At 30.2% G+C, this 21,095-nt stretch overlaps 1 protein-coding gene and 1 pseudogene across 1 annotated transcript; both read left to right on the top strand.

The window, feature by feature from the left end:
- Positions 1–1,490: 1,490 nt before the first annotated feature.
- On the top strand, positions 1,491–4,005 carry LOC121214926 (proton pump-interactor 1). Its single transcript, XM_041089433.1, has 4 exons — positions 1,491–1,507; positions 2,040–2,384; positions 2,513–2,631; positions 3,736–4,005. The coding sequence occupies exons 2-3, from the start codon at positions 2,060–2,062 to the stop codon at positions 2,575–2,577; spliced, it is 390 nt and encodes a 129-aa protein (XP_040945367.1). The 5' UTR covers positions 1,491–1,507; positions 2,040–2,059; the 3' UTR covers positions 2,578–2,631; positions 3,736–4,005.
- A 10,979-nt stretch (positions 4,006–14,984) lies between these two features.
- Positions 14,985–20,046, top strand: LOC121214913 (casein kinase 1-like protein 10; annotated as a pseudogene).
- Positions 20,047–21,095: the final 1,049 nt, after the last annotated feature.

Here is a 21,095-nt window from a genome sequence, read left to right as displayed (position 1 = left end):
ATTGGAGCTAATTTGGTGTAATATGCTTGTTTGACAGGTTTCATGGTTTCTTTTGGAAGGCAGCCAGAATAGGTGGGTCTCCTTTGCTGCTTGGTTAACTTCTTTCTGGTTGCATTGAGAATTTGGAATAGTCATGTAATCTAATGATTTTGATCCTAATAATAGCTCCTTTTCGTTTTTTTTTTAATTTGGGGTTCTTTTTATGAGAAACTATTTGCATGTTTGCTTCTTTAGATTATGTTACTGTTCTTTGGATGATCAAAATTCCTATATGAAGAAATTTAGTCCAAATTTGTTTCTGTTTTTCTTTCTTAATAATGGGTTGTCAAATATGACGTTAATTTACACTTCATTTTTTTGGGTTTTTTTAAAATAATTATTTGTTGGCTTAGTATTCATACAATAAAACTGGATAAAGCGGGTTTCATTTGTATCGATCAGTGTTTAAGTACTCACTACAGCATTCTCATCTGCTTATTTCCTCTATTGAGTTTATGTTTAAGTTGTTTTATCAACATTGCTATCCATACTGAAAGCTGAGGATGGCATTTTTCCCTGTTTTATGCATAATGTAAATAACATTTAATTCCGTTTTTTTTGTTCTTTGATATTGACAAATCAGGTTAGTTGATGTTTGAGTATCTTTATTGCCATTGTATATGGGCCATTCTAGTTTCTTGAATTTGTTGTTTACTGTCGGTGTGTGGTGTACTGTATATATTACTGTCGCGGTTGTGGCGTCTTTGCGCATCTTCAATTCAATCTATTCATTCTGAGTCAGTAAAGCAATTTGACTGGTGTGGAACGCTGTAATGGGATATGCACAACTGGTTATTGGTCCTGCAGGCAGTGGAAATGTGTGCTAGCCTATCGATTATTCTGTTTAAGGCTTGAGTTGGGGTCTATCTTCCCTGTATTTCCAGTGTCTTTTGTAGAATGGGGAAATAAAATCATCGTTTGTTTTTGGTCTGCTTAGTAAATGAGTTTTTATTTACATCATGATGTATAATTGCGTCCTAAAGTGAGTATCCGTGTTTTTGGAGCCAGTCAACCTACTGCTTTAGTCTGTGCCAGCATTGTGAAACCCTTGGACGGTCAATACATATTGTGAACCTTGATCCTGCTGCTGAAAATTTATGCCCTTATTTTTTAAGACCAACCAGTTCCATTGTATAAAATATTTTTTTTATATTTAAAAAAAATACTAATCAGTATTTAAAATCATAATCAATTTGTTATTTTTGAATTACCTTAAAAAAGTTCAATATGTTGAATTTCTCTCTCTAGAAGACAAGCATTAATATAAAGCTAAAATCTTTCCCTTTCAGAAATTCCTTCCTTTTCGTACGTTTCTCTTTCTAGTGATGAAGAAGAACTGAAATTGGAGAGAAACAAAACTGAGATTTGACCCCATTTCTCCTTTATTTCCAAACTCTCTTTTATATTTTCTTTACACCCTTTTACTCCACAAAAAGGGTCTTTCACCTCTTAATAATCTCTCTAAAAGGTTAATCATATAGTTTTTCTTTCATTTCTCATGTTTTTGTTTCAGGGTTTTTTGTTTTTCATTTTATCTCATGTTTGTAAATTTCTGGGTTTTTTTTCTTTCTATTAGTTTCATATGATTTTGCATGTTAATTATCTTGATGGATAAAGGCTTGATCTTTTGTTGTAGCATGAGCTAATGTACTTATAATTTAGTTTTTGATCTGGATTTTATCTGATTATTGGTTTTTTCCGTTATAGTTGATCATTTATTTAGAATATTTACATCTATTTTTGCAATTCTACTGTTTGTTCACTCTTTTGATCTGATTAATGAGAATACTAGCTAAAGGAATGGCTTTAGATTGCACCATTTCAAATTGTATTGGCTACACTGTTCTTTAAAAATTATTTATTTTTAATATATATTGTTTTATACATGTCTATCAGGTGTCTGGTTTTAAAATTTTTATTTTATGAATGAAATAATTTTTATATTTATATTTGTTGTTATATGACATGGTATCATAATCTTTGCTTTTGGATGTTTTCAGGTAGCTCAAATTTGTGTTTAATGGGTGTTGAGGTTGTTGACTCAGACCTGGCACAATTGTCTATTGACAAAGTGACTGAAGTAGACAAATCATTTCTTCATGAAAATGGGAAACTGGATAAGGATCCAGTTTATAATAACCCCATTGAAGTTGATTCACATAGTGAGGAACCAGATAAGGAAGAAGAGAATGGTGCATTTGATCCCCACTTTCCGAAGGATGTGGTCAATGAGTGGCCTGCACCTAAGCAGATCCACTCTTTTCATTTTATTAGGTATCGCTTCTACGAAGATCCGGCTATAAAAGCCAAACTTGATCAGGCTGATAAAGAGATACGAAATTATGGTATATTTACTTAATAAAAATTGATTCATTATAAATATTTATAATGTTTTAATTCGTCGTTTTTATTAGTTTAATTTAAATATGTCTACTGCTATGAGATCTTATAGATGATGATTGAACCTTCACAGAAAAGGCAAAGATTGAAGCTCAAATCTTAGCTGCTGAAGCAGCAGCAAAAATGGGCAGAGGTTGAGCTGAAAAAGCAACGGGAAAGAGAAGAGAAGCTGCTGGAATTACATTACAAAAGGTTTTTATCTTTTTCTTGCGTTTTCTTTTTTGTCCTTATTATGTTTATATAGTGGAGGGTTTTAGAGGCTAGAACACTGTAATACCATATAGTATATACAAAATATGAAACAGACCATGCCATTATTTATTGAACAGGTAAAAAGCCAATTATTTTTTTTCCCTTTTTTCTTAAATTAAAGACCGTGCCATTAAGGTAAATGCATATTATTGTTAACTATTAATTATATTAACTATTTATTTTACATTAAATTAATGTTTAAACATAAAAAAAAAAAATAAGAAACAATCAAACCAATTGGTTTAACCTGTGGTCCAGTTTCTTTAACATTGGCATTTATGTCCTTTAATGTCGAATTTCTACATTTATGTCTTTCATTTTGAATTTTTAGATGATAGTAGTGTCAATCAATTCTTTGTCCCTTGTTATGCTATTAGTTCCTTTGTTTTGCATTTTCTTTTTTTCTTTTTTTGCCAAAGCCACTTGTCCCAGTTGTCATGTTTTTTTATGCATTTCCTTGGCTATGGGGTTTTGCTTGGTAGTTATGCAGCTATTTATTGAAAGTTGAAACTCATGCCTGTTTTATGAATGCTTACATGCATGGCAAGCTGTTGTTAGCCTTTCTTTCTATTATGTTTGTTGCTTTGTATTAGCATTCTCTATGCTACTTGCCCTGCAAAGTTCCAAGTTTCCATTTTTATTAAAGATGGCAATCGGGTATTTGGAAATGTTAATTATCTGATCTTTGGCAATTTTGCCCAGCAGAATTAAGCTAATTTTATGGTTCTATCTTTAATTAATACATGACCGAGCAATGCTTCCTTTACAGGTCAGTTTCCTGTTTCTCTGTCATGGATGGATGTATTTATTGGAAAATGGGACAAAGTAACTTAATACAAAGAAATTTTACATTTGATTTTCTATGCCTTTTAGATCACCTCTAATTTTAAGATTGATTGCAAATGCCATTTTTCATTTTTTACAACTTTTTCTGACCAACTATTTATTTGTTACATATATGTTTTATTTTATTTTAATCGTTAATTGTATGTCACTAATGCTTAATTGTTATAATTTTTTACATAATTTTTTTTTTTACTCAAGGCTAAGAAGTTAGCATCACAATATCAAAAGGAAGCGGACAAATGCAATTCGGGTATGGACACGTGCGAAGAAGTAAGGGAGAAAGCTGAAGAAGCACTATCGGCTCAAATGAAATTAACAGCAATTTGGGAAATAAGAGCTCGTCAGAAAGGGTGGAGAGAAAAGGTCGCCAAATCTAATGCATTTCCTTATTTCATTTAAGTAACTTCATTATAATGTCTTATTTTATTGATATTTTTATATTTAATCTAGTTTTTATTATTTATTTTAGTTTTGATTCTAAATTTTTATTTTTATTTTAATATTTAAGATAACTTGAGTTCTAACTTTTGGATTTTAATTGTGTTATTAATTTATTATTTTAAATTCTAAATTTAAATTCATTAATTTTTGTATTTAGTTTTAAAGTTAAAATTTTAATAGAAAATTTTTATATTTATATCATTCAATATTTTGATAATGAATTTTAAATTTTTTATATTTTTCACAACTTTTATAACATTTTATAATTTTCTTTTTTGAATTTCATGACCTTTAGCGGCGTTTGTGGGAAAAGAGTCGCTGTGTTTGTGCGAAAAGTGTCGCTAAAGGTCATGATCTTTAGCGGCGTTTTTTTCAAATAAACGCCGCAAACTTTAGCGGTGGCGGAAACAGAGGCGTTTTTAGCAGCGCTTGGAAAAACGCAGCAAATAGTTTTAGTGGCACTTAAAAGCGCCGCTAAAGGTCTAAAAAAACGCCGCTAAAAGTTAGTTTTGCTGTAGTGCACATTGATAAACAAAGAAAAATTTTAAGTACCAAAATAGATATTTTCAAATTGTGTACCATATTAAAGATATAATAACATACAGGGACTAAATATGATATTATCCCAAGTACTAAATGTCAAACATGGAGGGCCAAATCATAAAAAGGAAGAAAAAAGTTAAGTGTCAAACATTGAGGGCCAAACATCTACAGTGCCCTCAGTGTATGTTATTTCTATATATGTTATGTATATATACAGGCTTGTATGTATTTAGAAAAAAAAAAGTTGTTTGCATTTTCACGAATATCCCTTTTTAAATTTTGATATTTGCTCAGGTTTTCATAATTGTATTAAATGGTGAAATCACTAGTTTTTGGTTAATTATTTAAAAAATATAAGAAAGGAAAAAGAAAATCAGTTCAACTATCAACTCAATCAATTTTTTAGTTTGGTTCAATATTTCATGTCGGTTCATGAGTTAATCAATTCAAACCCTTGTTTTGGATCAATACCTAGACCAATTCATGGTACAACCTGTTGGGATCTAATGACCTTGGTGTAATATTTTCAATTAAGTATATTTGTATTTTTTGAATAAATTGATTTAATAAATTATCCATTAATTACATTTACGCCCTTTATATATTGTCTTTAATGTTTTTGCACACAGAGCAAAATGGAAGTAAAAATCGGCTCATCAATTATCTAAGATTTAATTAATACTAAACAATATTACGTGTCGGATCATAATACAGAAAGACAACTTATTTTAGTATATGAACCTAAACATATCCTTAGTCTAATTGAAAATGAGCAAATTGGTTGAAAGACTAATATGTCATCTATTGAGTCCAATTGGAGAGATGTTTTATCTTGAGTATCGAAGCGAATGATTCCTTAAAGATAGAGATATAGATATGGCTGATTGGGCTGACAATACATCAAACATGACCCAAGTAGAATAGATTCTAGATCCATTTATGGATTTATTCACATGCAACATTCATAATGCAACATACTTTAATCTTGAGTGGATGATGAACTATATATGCGTTGCTCGTATATTTTGATTCAAGTAAAAAACTGAGTTCAAATAGATAAGGAATCGAAAGTTGGTATGTTGGATATATGACATCTGCAACATGTAGCATCATTCACAATAGTGAAATTCATAGTCCAACTAAAGAGTAAATGATATCCTCTAATTGACATTACATGACAGATGAAAAGTAAATGTGGTTACGGGTTGTTTGTCTTTGTGATAAACGACTTGATTATTATTTTATAGTAATTGAATTTTCATGAAGGAAGATATAATGATTACCATAAGATAAAATATGATTATATTAGGAGAACTAATTCATTCCAAAAAGATTAAAAATATCCTATGAGGGTAGGTAATACATTTATGAAAAGGTTATTGGACAAGCATTTATTGAGTAGCTTTCGTGATGATATGTAATTAAGCGAGCTCAGTCACAATAATATTATAATGGAATGACTATGTGATTAAATAAACTTATTGCAACACCCTTTACCCGTATCCAAGGCCGGAACAGGGGTACGAGGCATTACCAGACTTAACCATACACATAGACGAAAACTGAGCCATAAAATTTCATTTAATTCAAAACTTTTTGAACACATGCATAGACTCATATTTAAAGACATAAAACGTGGCATAAATGAGCACTTACGCATCTATAATCATGCAATAACTTGTCATTCACTTTAAACATATTTGCTTACCATCCTGTATATAATATACATTCTTACATTAACTAGAACTAGACATGTTAAATGTAATACCCCCTACCCGTATTCATTGCCAGAATAAGGTACGAGGTATTACCGGAGTTTACGAATTAAATTTTTTTTTAACTCAATATAACCCCTTTATAGATATCTAACATTCCCTGCAATTTTAAACCAAAAACAATCCACATCAACCAATCCAATTCAACATATTTTCAAGATAGATTAACGCATATAGATTAACGCATATTTATAAGATAACATCATCACATACCAAAACCAGGTTTGCTAACCATACTAATGGCTAACTTTACATTCATTTCACGTTAACATTTACTTTATTAGCTTATACAGGCCATTGATTTCCAAAATAAAGTTTCTTGATATACCGAAATCTTGAAGTTGATAGTGTGACCGACCAAATCCGACCTCCGAGCTTTTAACACAACAAAACAGGCAAAAAGGAAATAGGGTAAGCACTTTGTGCTTAGTAAGCTCATGTAACAAGAATTATACTTACCTAATATTTTCAATACAATGCAATAAACATTCATATATCAATTCAATGCATTATTACCCTAACATGCACAAACTCAACATTCAAGTTAGTACAATAATTTTTATGTGTCAATAATATATATACCATAATTGATGAACTCATCAATACCATGATTTCCATTCCCTTATTATTTTTCCATATTTATCCTGTTGAATTTCTTGAAATTTTAGATGGGTTTTCAGAGGTACACTTTTAGTGTACAATTTCCGGGTCCGTCAATTCATATTCATGTGTGCACATTTCCATTTTAGAGAGTACACTCCCGCGAACCTCATCCTTACAGCGGGATTACCAGTCCAGGCTAAATCCCCTGTAATATAAACTCATAGAGTATTGTCAGGATTACCAGTCCAGGTGAAATCCCCTGCAACGACAATTACTCTAATGAGCTTGGATCTGAATTACCAGTCCAGGCTAAATTCAGACCTTGATTCGGATTACCCATCCGGGCTAAATCCATTTTACACGTATTCTTCGGGAGGGCTATATCAGGATAGGATCACCCGTCCGGGCTAGATCCTTTTTACCGTCAATTTCTTTTCAGAGATCCATCAAAATTTCCTTTCATTCAACCAGGATTTCTTCCCCTTTTTATCAAATATATCAATGTTTCATCAATTTTCATACAATGAACATTCAAATCATATTCACATCAATAACATACATTTCAAGCATTTAAAAATATAATTCAAGTTACACGAACTTACCTCGATACTTGTTCGTATACACAAATCTACTGATCCCGAACTTTTTCTTTTCCTTGATCTAGCTTAGTATTTGAATTTTCTGGATCTAAATAAATAAATTTAATTATCAATTTAATACATTTCATGTTCATATGCAACATTCTCTATAATTCAACTATTATTTATAGTTCATTCAAAGCTGTCTACTTGAGTCATAGTCACTAAATTATTTTTATCTTGAGCTACAGAACTCAAAATTAGGATCTGCTAATTTTCTCTGAAACTAGACTCACATATCTTCTTACAATAAAATTTTTAGAATTTTTGGTTTATCCAATAAGTACAGTTTATTCTTTAAAGTCACCCCTGTTCTTCTGTCCAACAGTTCTGATCTCTCTTCACTAAAAATTAATTATCTCTTCATACAGAATTCAAATGATGTTCTCGTTTATTTCTATTAAAAATATACTCATTCAAGATTCTATAAATATAAATTTAAGCCACTAATTATTTTTATTCAATTTTTTATGATTTTTCAAATTCATAACAGGGGAACCTGAATTCATTTTGACCTTGTCTCACAAAATTTATTATATCTCATGATTTACAAATCCATTACTTACACCGTTTCTTCTATGAGAAACTAGACTCAATAAACTTTAATTACATGTTTTTTTCATCTTCTAATTCGATTTCTAAAATTTATGGTGATTTTTCAAAGTTAATCTACTGCTGCTGTCCAAAATTGTTTTAGTGCAAGCTGTTTATTACCATTTTTCCCCTAAGCTTTTAATAAATAATAATTTAGTCCCTACTCAATTAGCCTCTTAATTGAGCTGATTTTTCTCAATTAACACATTATTCTATCACTTTAAACTACCTTATAACCTTTGGGAATCAGAATTTCAGCACTAGACTTTAATTCCAAACATTTTCACAATTAGATCCTAAAAATCAATTTCTATTGAAATCACCTAATAAAATCATCTTATAAACAAATTAAAGCTTCAATTTCATTATATTTCATCATAAGCTTATAGCACTCAACCATGGTGACTTTCAATTTCATCCATGAAATCAAAAACTAATGAATTTAATAGTAGGACCTAGTTGTAAAAGTCTTAAAAACACAAAAAAAATATAAGAAAAAGGTAAGGATTAACTCACTTGGTGCAAAAATTATAGAATACCAGCATAAAGAACCCCACCTATGGTGTTTTGGCTGATGAGAATGAAGAAAAATGAAGAGAAATCTAGATATTTCCTATTTAGTCCTATCTTTATTTAGTTAATTATTCAATATTCCAATTTTGCCCTTAAATCATTAATTTTCCTGTTGATTTCATGCCCGTCCAGCCCAAATAAATTTTGGGTCTAATTTCCTTTTAAATCTTTTCTCATTAGACACTTAAGCTATTTAGTCATTCTAGCAACTTTTACACATTTTCCAATTTAGTCCTTTTCATTTAATTATCTACCCAAACGTTAAATTTTTCAAACGAAATTTTAATACCACATCACTAACATTTTATAAATATTTATAAAAATATTTCCTAATCATTTTTACGAGATCAAGGTCTCGATACTTTGTTTTTACTCAATTCCTTCAATAATTCTTTTTTCTAACTAACCATTAAATCGATAAAAAAAATTTATCGATATTTTCATACGATTTTCCTATTATATAAATATTCATGAAAAAATATTAAAATAAATTTCTCTTTAAATCGAATTTGTGGTTACGAAACCACTGTTCCGATAACCTTGAATTTAGGCCATTACACTAAATCTTATTCTCATTTTATACCATCATAATGTAGTTACCAATTTATCCATTAAACAGCCATATTCAAGGCAACATTACTCATTTCCATTTAACTCATGATCCACTGGTCTGCATTTAACTTACCTGATGTATTACCAATCATGCATAACAAATAAAACTAACTATATCATCACGTCAAAACATAGGACATGGCATGATTAATTAAACTTACAAACCATAATGGATAAGGACCACATCTCATGATCATATACGATAACTCAATGCAGACTGATACGTGTGGTCAAAGTCATAATAATAATACATATCACAAACCAACTTCCTATACATGTCACTCACTTGATATTTTTAATATTTGAATTAATTCTCCCAAAAATGATAGCTTGATAGTGTGATTTTGCCTCCGACAATCTCCAACCCCAAGCCGACCTGCCAAAACTGAAGAAGTAGAGAGGAGGCGTAAGCTTTACGCTTAGTAAGTCCATATGAAGTTAATAAGCAATTACCCACATGTTTTTTTTAAGGTAAAACATCATAATTATACAATTTACTCTTGTTCAGGCTAAGCTGTTTTACCGAGTTACAGTTACTAATTCATTTATATCTGGAACTACAAGACTCCAAATTAAGTTTTGTTAATTTTCCTTGAAACTAGACTCATATATCTTTCTCCCATAAAATTTTCAGAATTTTTGATTTAGCCAATTAGTACAGTTTATTCATTAAATTTTCCCCTGTTTTGCTGTCCAACAGTTTTGACCTTCACTAAAAATTATTTTTCTCATAGTACAGAATTTGGATAATGCTCTCATATATCTTTCTAGAGAATAGACTTATCAAATATTTTAATAATATAAATTACAACCCATAATTATATTTATACAATTTTTAATGATTTTCTCAAATCGAAACAGGGGATCACGAAGTTATTCAGACTCTGTCTCACAACAATTTAAATATCTCATAATATAAATTTCAATTGCATATACCGTTTCTTCTATCTGAAACTAGACTCATTGGAATTTAACCTCATATTTTATTCAGACCCTAATTCAATTTCCACAATTTATGGTGAATTTCCAAAGTTGCTCCACTGTAATAACCCAAAACTGCCAAGGCTAAATTTACTCATTCATTACTATTATTCACCAAATCCATACAATATCATTTCATTCATAATGGTAAGAACACATAATTATGCTTCATAAGCATAAATCCATAATCTCAATGTCATCAAGTATCAAGGACTTATTCCAAATCATGTCATTTTCATAATATTCACCAAATACTATATACATCATAGGTCATCACATGTCAAGGCATCACACATAAGTTTAGTGTACATACCTGTACAACTTGTAACATAACTCAAAGACAAACTCACCAATGGCCTATCTCATTGAGATCATCAACAAATACTTCGCCAAATTACCCGTTGAACGCTCAGAATATAATCGGATACACGGAATGCATGCACATAAGTGCCATGCCCACAGCTGGACAAACTCAATAGCCTGCGGAATATATGTGTAGCCAAGCTACCATGTAACCCACCCATAAGTGAACTCAGACTCAACTCAATGAGCTCGGGTGTGCGCATCCATAAGTGAACTCGGACTCAACTCAACGAGTTCGGATGCCTAATTACATCTCACGAACTCAGACTCAACTCAACCAGTTCGGAACTCAAATATCTTAGTGACATGTCACTTGTATCCTAATTTATTCCTAAGGTTCAAACGGGATTTTCCTCGATCATACATCTTTTTGTCTTCTACGGAATGTCGGAACCGATACTTGGTAGCATTTCATATTTATCAAGTAATTCACATAATTTTGCATATTACTCAACAATAACCACAAAGCATAATATTTCATAATAATAATCATCATATCATATAAATAACATTAAATTACTTAAAATGACAATTATATTACCAACATTTACACATGAACTTACATCTCATTTAATATCAAGGCAATAACATTAAATTACACATTGCATTATTAAAAATCATATGAACTTACCTCGTATGCGAAAATGGCCATTTTTACCATTTTATCCACAACCTGATATTTTCCGATTTTAGCCTGAATTTCTATTTTTCCTTGCTCTATCGTTTCAAATATAGCCTACTTAGGACTCAAATTATTCAAATTAACCCAAAATCATATTTTGGAAAAATTACAACTTTACCCCTAAACTTTGTCAAAATTACATTTTTTCCCTAGGCTCGTAAATTAAACTTCATCCTATTTCCTTATGTTTTATGACATACTAATAATTTTTCCCTTCTATAGCAACATCAAATTCACACTCTAACATGAACATTAGCTATCATCTTCTTCATTCAACCGTTTCTACCAGCAGCAGCCATGGTTAAGGTTTGTTCAAACTCCCAAGCTCGATTGTAAGTGCTCCTTAGCCACGTTTTTAAAGTTCTTTTCATTTTTGAAATCCCGGTAACTTGGTTAAGCTTATTCTAGTAATAATTTAACGTAAGGTTTATATTGAGAAAAATACCCATAGGTGAAATGTGTTTATTTTGATGTTTTATGGTAGAATATGAAGCTTGAAATTGTGTTAATCAACTTTTACTAAGCGATTTTACGTGAAAATGAGTAAAACGACATAATCGGTTTATAATTAATAAGCGAAAAGTTGAAACTTAAATTATAAATTATTTGAGCCCTAATTATATATGTCCAATACATCATCTCGCTAGCTCGTTAAAATAAAAAATTAATTGCATGTAGAATTAAATGAACAGAAATGAATGAAAATTATAATTAAATAATTGAAGTTTGAAAATGAAATTAAATTAATTAGTCATTATGAATCCGTTGAAAATAAAAATTAAATATATTTTCTCATGTATTCTTTTACGGTAAAATTGTCATGACTTTACCAGAATTAAAATTAGGTTGAAAAAATTATTTAATTGAGAAATTAATTTATTTAAATTAATTAAACCAATAATATTTATTTTGAAAAATAGAAAACAAATATTAGATTGAATTAAATTATAAAGTGCTGACTCAAAAGTTTAGAAAACACATTAATTGGATCCAATACATAAGAGACTAATGCTTGAGGGGCAACAACTCTAATGTTTTTTTTTTATCTAAGGTGTGCTTTTCTATTAAATAAATATTATTTGTTTAAGTCTTATTCAGTTAGGATTTTTCTGTCTCTTCCTATAAATAAATGATACTAATAGAGATATTAACACGAGTTTCATATATTGTTGTTTTGCTAGAGAATAGTGAATTTTTTTAAATAAATTGTATTTTTCGAGAATTACAATTTCTACTGATTTCTATTTAAGAGAATTAATTTCCTACTTAAAGTAATTAAATTGTTTTTGTTCTATGTTTGGTTTGTGTTGCTCAAGCCCACATTTGACGCAATTTGAGGTAGAAGGATAACAAAAAATATTGTTTGGTTAAAAGTTAGAAATGATTTAAATTCTTTTTGCTCTAAGCACAGGTACGTTTTAAGAAAAAAATTATTACTATAAATATTACAAATCGATTTGATTTTCTAAATTTTTAAATTTATGTTATTATTGACAACTATTTTCTAAATGAAAATTTTCCAACCTAACCAATTCAATCTACCAATCCAATTCTAAAAACAATGATATTTGCTTCTTAATTCAATAGATTCTTTTGTATTGTTTTGCTTATTATAATTATTTTAATGTTCGTGTCACATTCCTATCATTAAAATATGCTTTTATTGTTTTTACTCCGTAATGGGTATAAAAATTTTAAGGAAATTCTATCACACATGTATATGTGGAAACTATGTAATTTGAATATATAAGTGTGTTTAAAAATAACATATGATAAATAATGAAACGTTTGATTTAAAACTAATTAATAATAATATCTAGAATATGTACGACATCAAAATGAAAAAAAAATTATACACCAACTCAATCAACAACATTATTAATATTAGAAATTTTATCACACGCGTCTGTATATATGGAAACCATGTGTTTTAAACATAATGGTTTGTTTAAAAAGAACATAAAAAAAATAACATGCAATTGACTTGAGTTCAATTCTCACAACATGCAAACTTTTTATGGATTTTTTAAAAATTAAAAAGACTAAAGTATCATTAGATAATATAACTTATTTTAATTACAAAAGGACATTTTTGTAATTTTTTTAATTAAGTTGATGTTTGATTGACTTATGACACTATCCCAGTAAGGAGTGTAAATAATAGTATAGATAAATTATACTTTCTCTATGCTAATAACACTTAGAATGTGTTTGATAAACTGAAATTTTATGTATCGAAGAATTAAGTACTAATATAATTATGTTGTTTGATAAAAATAAATACTAATTTTAATTTTTTAAAAATTTTAATCTTATTAATATAATATTTTATATTATTTTAGATAATTTTAGATAAAATATACATATGATAACTTTAAATATCACATTTAAAAAGAAAAATAATTTATTTTAAATGTTTTAATAAAATAAAATCAACTTAATATTTTCTACCTTCTTATTTATTTTATTCAACATTTTTTCTTAAAAAAATTATATTAAATAAAAAATTAAAATATTTATTAATCATATTTAAAATATTAAATATTAAAAATTTCAATATTTTATGACATTTGTAATCTCAATTTTGAATCTCACGTTATATAAATATAAATCACATGTAGATTTATAATTCGGATTTTATTTTAAGTTTCATTGTCGTGTATTATTTATAATTACAATTACGAATATTATTCAATCTTGAAATATATATATATATATACTTTCTCAACCATATCTCCTATACCTTTCTTTTTTGTTGGGAAATTACCATCAACAAATAATTTTATAAATTAAAAATGTATTTTTATTTAAAAAACAGGTTAGATATTATCTTAGCAAAACCCAATCAATTTGTTTTCAAATTTAAAAACAAATAATTTATCATAATTATTGCCTGCAAAGTTTCACCTACTCAAAACAACTACTACTCTACTAGTATAAAAATCAACCCAACAAACATTAGTTTTTTATTTTGAAAATTCAAATGTTTATATATTAAAGAGTTTAAAAATATAATCATAGATACGATAATTAATAATACGTGTCCAATCAATTAAAAAATAAAATAAACTTTTTTGTGTTAAAAAAATTATAAATACAATTATTTTACAATAATGAACAATACATGTCGAATCAAATAAAATTATAATAAATTTGTTACAAAGAAAAACAGAATATATCGAATATTGCACACATGTAATGTTACATAAATTTAGAATACATGTTTACTCAACTAGAATGATGTGATTCGAATTTGAGTGCTCAATACAATAAACCTTTCCTTTTACTAGTACTATAGTAGTCTTAAAAATTTTATTTTATGAAATCAATGAATCTTACATGTTTTGAAGATTGATTATTTTAAAGTTTGTGATTAAATTTTTTAACAATCTCGTCATTAAATGTTAGAATCCGAATTTTTCTCGTAAAAATATAATATCTTGTTGATACCTAATTAGTTAGGTTCTCATGTATATTTTTTATTGGATCATAATTATAATTAATTTACTTTATTATTATATTTAGTGTAATATTTTATTAATCTTAATCAAAATTTAAATATATAATAAAAAATAGTAATTTTTGTTTTAAAATACTAAAATCCACCTACTAATATAATATCAATTTTATCATTGAACTTCCTCTCCAATCATCCAAAACATTTTTATTTCTCTTTCTTTCTCCAAAAAAAAAAAGTATTTCCTTTTTCTTCGTCCAAAAGAAATTTCCCGAGAAAATTAAATCCTTGTCTTATAACCCAGATCCAATTGATCACCCCCCCTAAATTCTTTGCCCATAAATTCGTTCCTTTTGGTTTCTTTTTCCCGTATTCCCCTTTACCGGGGCAATCAAAATATAGCCTTTTTTCCCCCTTCTATACTACTGAACGTTTATCTCCTTAAAATTTTCTCTTTTCTTTTTCCCAATGCAGCTTGATGGTCCCAAAACGTTTGCCTTGGTTCACTGATTAATGGGTATTCCGTAGTTTCTCAGTCAAGTTTGCTTCTTTTGTTTATTATCCTTTTAGTCACTAAAGAGGTTAACGCCTTTTTGTTCTTTTAAGGGAGCTTTTATAAGGATTTTAGAAACTGGGTTTTGATCTCTGGAGTTGATAGTTAATAATTTTGATCGATCTGAGAACTAGTTTAAAGAGAAGGATAGTGAGTCAATTTGTCAATATTAGTTTAGTGAAATAAGAGGCAAGGGTGTTTTTCTTTCCCTTTATTGTGATATATAGTTGAGTGTGCAAAGTTTATTAAGATTAGATCATGGAACACATTATTGGCGGAAAATTCAAGCTTGGTCGAAAGATCGGGAATGGATCATTTGGTGAACTTTATTTAGGTATTATTGTAACCATATTTCTTTTGTTTTTTTTTGTTTTTTTCCTTCTTTTTAGTTGTTTCATTGATTTTGGTGTTTTTTGTTTTGCAGGCGTTAATGTTCAAAGTGGAGAGGAAGTGGCTGTTAAGCTGGTAATGTTTTGAAGTTTTACTGCATTTCTCACACATTGGATTTGGTGGAGTTTTTTAAAAGATTGTATTGGTTAATCACTAGACGTGTTATATGGTCAATTAAGCCGATACTATTGTGCTTTTGTTTTCCATTATTCTGTGATGTATTTCTTTGTGTTTCATTTGGATTACTAGTACTTTAGATTAAGCCCTTGCTTGGTGCTTTAGATTAGGGAGTGTAAAACAATTTCATTAGTATATTTGACGCTAGATTTTAATGTTTGTAGAGCTACCTTGTCAAAGGAGATCAGGACCATCAGGTGGCACCTGTGTTTGTTCAAATCCAAGCAGTTCTTTTATGCCATTGAAATCTAAGAAAACCAAATAGTGAACTTTCTGCTTTTATTAAGTAGTTCACTGAGTTGGAGTTTAGATGTATGCAATAAGTTCAAGTTGACTTGGCTACAAAGCATTAATGGAGAGTTTCTTTATATGTTTACTTTTGTAATGTGAAAATGGAGTCAAGGTAAGAATTTGTTTGACTGTGATTTATTTCGAGTAGTCGTAGAATTGGAGAGTGACGTTTGCTGCTAATACAGGGATGGTGCTTAAGAAATTTCTCTAGAACTTGAGTTCTTACATTGTAGTAATGTTTCTATCATTTCTTTTTCCATTTGTTATTCTAATTGAACTTTATAGTATTGTCATTGCTTGAAAGTTTGAACCAATTATCACTGTGTACTCTCCTTGTTTGCCCAGGAACCTGTCAAGACCAAACATCCTCAACTTCACTATGAGTCAAAGCTGTACATGCTTCTTCAAGGAGGGAGTGAGTTTTCAGTTTTGTTGTGTTTACTCTCTCTCACATGTTTATCTGTATATTATCATAAGTTGGAGTCAGTAAGTAGTTTCTCTTATGTGCAGCTGGTATTCCTCATTTAAAATGGTTTGGAGTTGAGGGTGAATACAGTATTATGGTCATTGATCTTCTTGGACCAAGCCTTGAAGATTTGTTCAACTATTGCAACCGGAAGTTTTCTTTAAAAACGGTTTTGATGCTGGCAGATCAGTTAGTAAGTATGCTGCTTTTTTCAGGGAACTTTTAACCTTGTCAATTGGCTGCCTTACTAATACTTGTTCTTTGCTTGTTGGTAATTCAGATAAATAGAGTTGAGTATATGCACTCTCGTGGTTTTCTTCACCGTGATATAAAGCCTGATAATTTTTTGATGGGTTTAGGGCGCAAAGCAAATCAGGCACGTTTTTCTGTTTATTTCCTATATCTAGAGGCACATGCATTTCATGGATTTGTAAAGAGATGATAAGGCTCAAGATCATGCTTATAAGATTTTCACAGTATTAAATTCTATTTGAAATATCATTTTTCCTCCAAATAGCTATTGTTTTCCTGTAACTGAAAATTATGTTTGAGATAAAAGGACTGTCGGAGTAAAAAAGATGTCCTAGTATATGTTGCTTAATTCTGTTGTTTCCCACTTTTCACCATAGGTATATGTAATTGATTATGGCCTTGCAAAAAAGTATAGGGATCTTCAAACGCACAAGCACGTACCATACAGGTAATACTTATGATGTTTTTTCTTGTAGGATTTAATGTTTTGTCTTTGAGATTGTTCATCAACTTACCCAACTTAAAGAACTCTAAGCTTGACTTAATTCATCATAATAGATTTAAAGCCCACAAGTTATCACAGAAGGGCTATTTATGTTAGCAAACGGAAGATGGTTAAAATTTTCGTTGTTCATGTTTGTCGTGCATCAGCATGCCTAAGGCATCCATTTTCAATCCTTGACTTGGAGTGCCTCATAATTAACTACTTCGAGAAAATTTTGATATTTAATTTTTCATTAAGCTTTAGCATCAATTGTCAATTCTTCCCATAAGCGCATAGCTTATATGTTGCCATACTAACTTCATCTTGTACTATTTTTGTCTTCTTTATGAACCTTCTTACTGGACATGGGCTCTCTTTTTAAGTTATCCATTTTTTCTAATAGGGAAAACAAGAATCTTACAGGAACAGCTCGATATGCAAGTGTTAACACTCACCTTGGAGTCGGTGAGTGAACTTACTGCATTTTTATTGATATGGGTTTTACTTTCAGCAAAGACCTGTCACTTTGGACTGTTCTGGCTTTATGTATGATTCACCGTGCTTTACATAACTCGCAGAGCAAAGCAGGAGGGATGATCTCGAATCTCTTGGTTATGTGCTTATGTACTTCCTTAGGGGAAGGTTGGTTGAACACATAACTGGTTGTATACTTCACAATTCTTTTATATATTGAGTCACATTGTTAACTTAGTTTGTTGTTCTGTCTCAGCCTTCCATGGCAGGGTTTGAAAGCTGGTAATAAAAGCAGAAGTACGACAAAATTAGTGAAAAGAAGATGCTTACCCCCATAGAGGTAGTATTATTTGCTTGCTTTAATTACCAGTGAATTCTTTTATATGAATAAATTGAAGATGGTTTGTGTGCCTGACAAGTAATATGCCATTTTCAGGTCCTTTGCAAATCATATTCTTCTGAGTTCACATCGTACTTCCATTATTGCCGATCACTACGGTTTGAAGACAAACCAGATTATTCATACCTGAAGAGGCTATTCCGGGACCTTTTCATTCGAGAAGGTTGACTTGCTAGTCTAATCCTCACTTTTGTTTTGAACATTGAATCAGTCTTCGGATTAGTTCATCATCTTAAATTTGCTAGAGATTTCTTACCATTATATATGCTTTTTGAACTCCCAAAATTATTGATTTTAACAACAAATTGATGCAGGTTATCAGTTTGACTGCGTATTTGATTGGACCATGCTGAGATATCCACAGGCTGCCTCTAGCTCAAGAGTACGGGTCAGTGATCTTTAATATGCTGGCATTGATTTTCATGGAACTAAACTTGTTTCTTAATTAAGATTCTTATACTATGTTTTGTATTATTCTTTAACAGCCAAGCCCAAAGCCGGGTTTAAATCCTCAAGGAGTATCTGCTGAAAGAACCGGAAGGCCTTCAGGTCTGTTCCTTTTCAGAACCTGGTTTGAGATTATAAGAAAATTTTACTGGTGAATTAAGTTTTTCGACATAAATATTTTATTTAAAAGGCACCCTAATTTGACATGTTCTGACCTTGATTTGCTGTAGTTGGTCAAGAGATTCGAGAAAGGTTCTCTGGTGCTGTTGAGGCATTTGCAAGACGGAATGGATCAGGGCATGGTGATCAGTCTAGACACAGATCTCCCGACAATGCGCTATCATCCAAAGACACGGTGAGCAATCCTGCTTCTGCATTTTTTCTGTTTATTTCAACTATTGTGTTCCTATGAATGCCAGCATACCATTTTCTTTCTTGGAAAATGACACTTTTAAATGTCTTTAAGCATATGTGCGACAGAAGTAATGATTTTCTTCTAAACTCTCTCCTTCAGCAACCTGGTTCTGATAGGGCTCACTCTTCCTCAAGAAATGGTAGTACTTCAAAGAGGCCTGTTGTATCAGGCAGCCGACCTAACTCCTCTGGTGAGCCTAGTGACAACCGGTCTAGCAGATTGATCTCAAGCAGTGGTCGCCTGTCAACAACTCAGAGAGTTCAACCTGGGTTTGAATCCAAATCATCAACTTTTACTCGTACTGCAGCCACGAGAAGTAGCCGCAACGATGCCCTTAGGAGCTTTGAGTTCTTGACAATCGGGAGCGGGAAAAGGAAATAAACAGCACTACACATCTAGTAAGGATTTGCTTGTCTTGAGGGAGATCTCCGCACTATTTCGGTATCTACAAACAGTTTACTCTTGTGTATCAGTGCCCACAATTCGGTTCCATCAAGAACCGCAACAATCTCCTTGTGCACCCTTTCAGGTATTCTCACTAGTATCATGCCCCTCTAGATTGTCATTGAAGAAAAAAGAGAGGAATGATATCATGCTCACCTTAGGGAAAATTGTTCATATATTTTCCAAGTTTCAACTTTTATTCTAGCTGTAATAAAACACTTGATGTTTCTTTTATTTCATTAGAAGCAAACAAGAAGAAATGCCTGAAAAGTATATTATAGCAAAGACACTATGGCTTTTATGTGTCATCTACATTGGAAGTATTGTTCTCTTCAAGTCCTTCGAGGCTTTGGTTCGAACCAAGGACCATTTTTCGCAACATAAGTATTAAGTACTGGCTAAGTTTGTAATTTACTGTTAAGAAAAATGGATGCTGCTATGATTAAAAATTTAACATGGGCTATGTTGTTAATCATTGTTCTCTCTTTTTTCCTTTTATTATTATTGTTATTATTATTACTTTGTCTACTTCAGTTTAAAGTGAGAAAAGGGTTTGTTTAGTGTCCTTTTATCATCATTTTGGTAGGCATTAATGAGTAAAAGGGAGCATGTAGGGCATCAATAGTTGACATAACTTTATCATATATATGCTACATAACATAATGTGTCGGATTTATATTCTTATCTGATACTTGTTTTGTCTTTGGTGCTAGATATTGCTTTGTATTGTTCATGATTTATCTTTTTAAATAACAATATTATTAGAATAACTCCATGAAAGGGGTTGAGAAGCATATAATAATTACATGGCTGAAGTGGTGCCTTTTATTCACATGAATCAATGATGCAAAGCCAAAAGATACTTATTCATGACTTAAATTTTATTAATTTTTGGGTAAGCTACAATTATGCTTTAAGATTTATTTTTGGTCATCTAATTAAAAAAATTACAAAATAGTTATCCAAATTGTATTTGTTTTTTTTGTCTAATTTTGTTAGTTGTCGTTGACTTTGTGATGAAGTGGCAGTTCTAAAATCTTCTATTTTCCTTTTTGTTCTAAACTCCTTCCCCATAGAGGATGGATTTGGGAAAGTAATGGAGGATAAGAAAGGAGAATACAAGAGAATAAAGAAAAGAAGTTAGGGAAAGAAAGAGGAAAAAAGGTTATGATATATATATTAAATTGAGATAATGTATAAATGTTGGTTAATTTTTTTAAAATCATGATTAAATATATAAATGTTGAGAGTTAAATTTAATATTATATTAATTTTAGAATTGAAATGACATCTTTTCATCACAAAATTAATAAAATCAGATAAAAAAGATAACTAGTTGATAGAGTGATTATTTTATTGACAAAATTTGAACATAATAAAATGTTTTATAGCGTAATTTATTCTTAACTTTGTGTTGAGAAAAGAACAGAAATATAATAAAATTTACAAAAGCATGGGCGTTGTAAAGCATTAATATATGATGCATGGTAAATAGCCACTCGA

Source organism: Gossypium hirsutum, chromosome A02, assembly GCF_007990345.1.
Source record: "Gossypium hirsutum isolate 1008001.06 chromosome A02, Gossypium_hirsutum_v2.1, whole genome shotgun sequence".
In the NCBI taxonomy this organism is placed as follows: domain Eukaryota; kingdom Viridiplantae; phylum Streptophyta; class Magnoliopsida; order Malvales; family Malvaceae; genus Gossypium; species Gossypium hirsutum.
The sequence above is the reverse complement of the archived record's forward strand: the minus strand, read 5'-3'. Positions and strand labels throughout refer to the sequence as shown.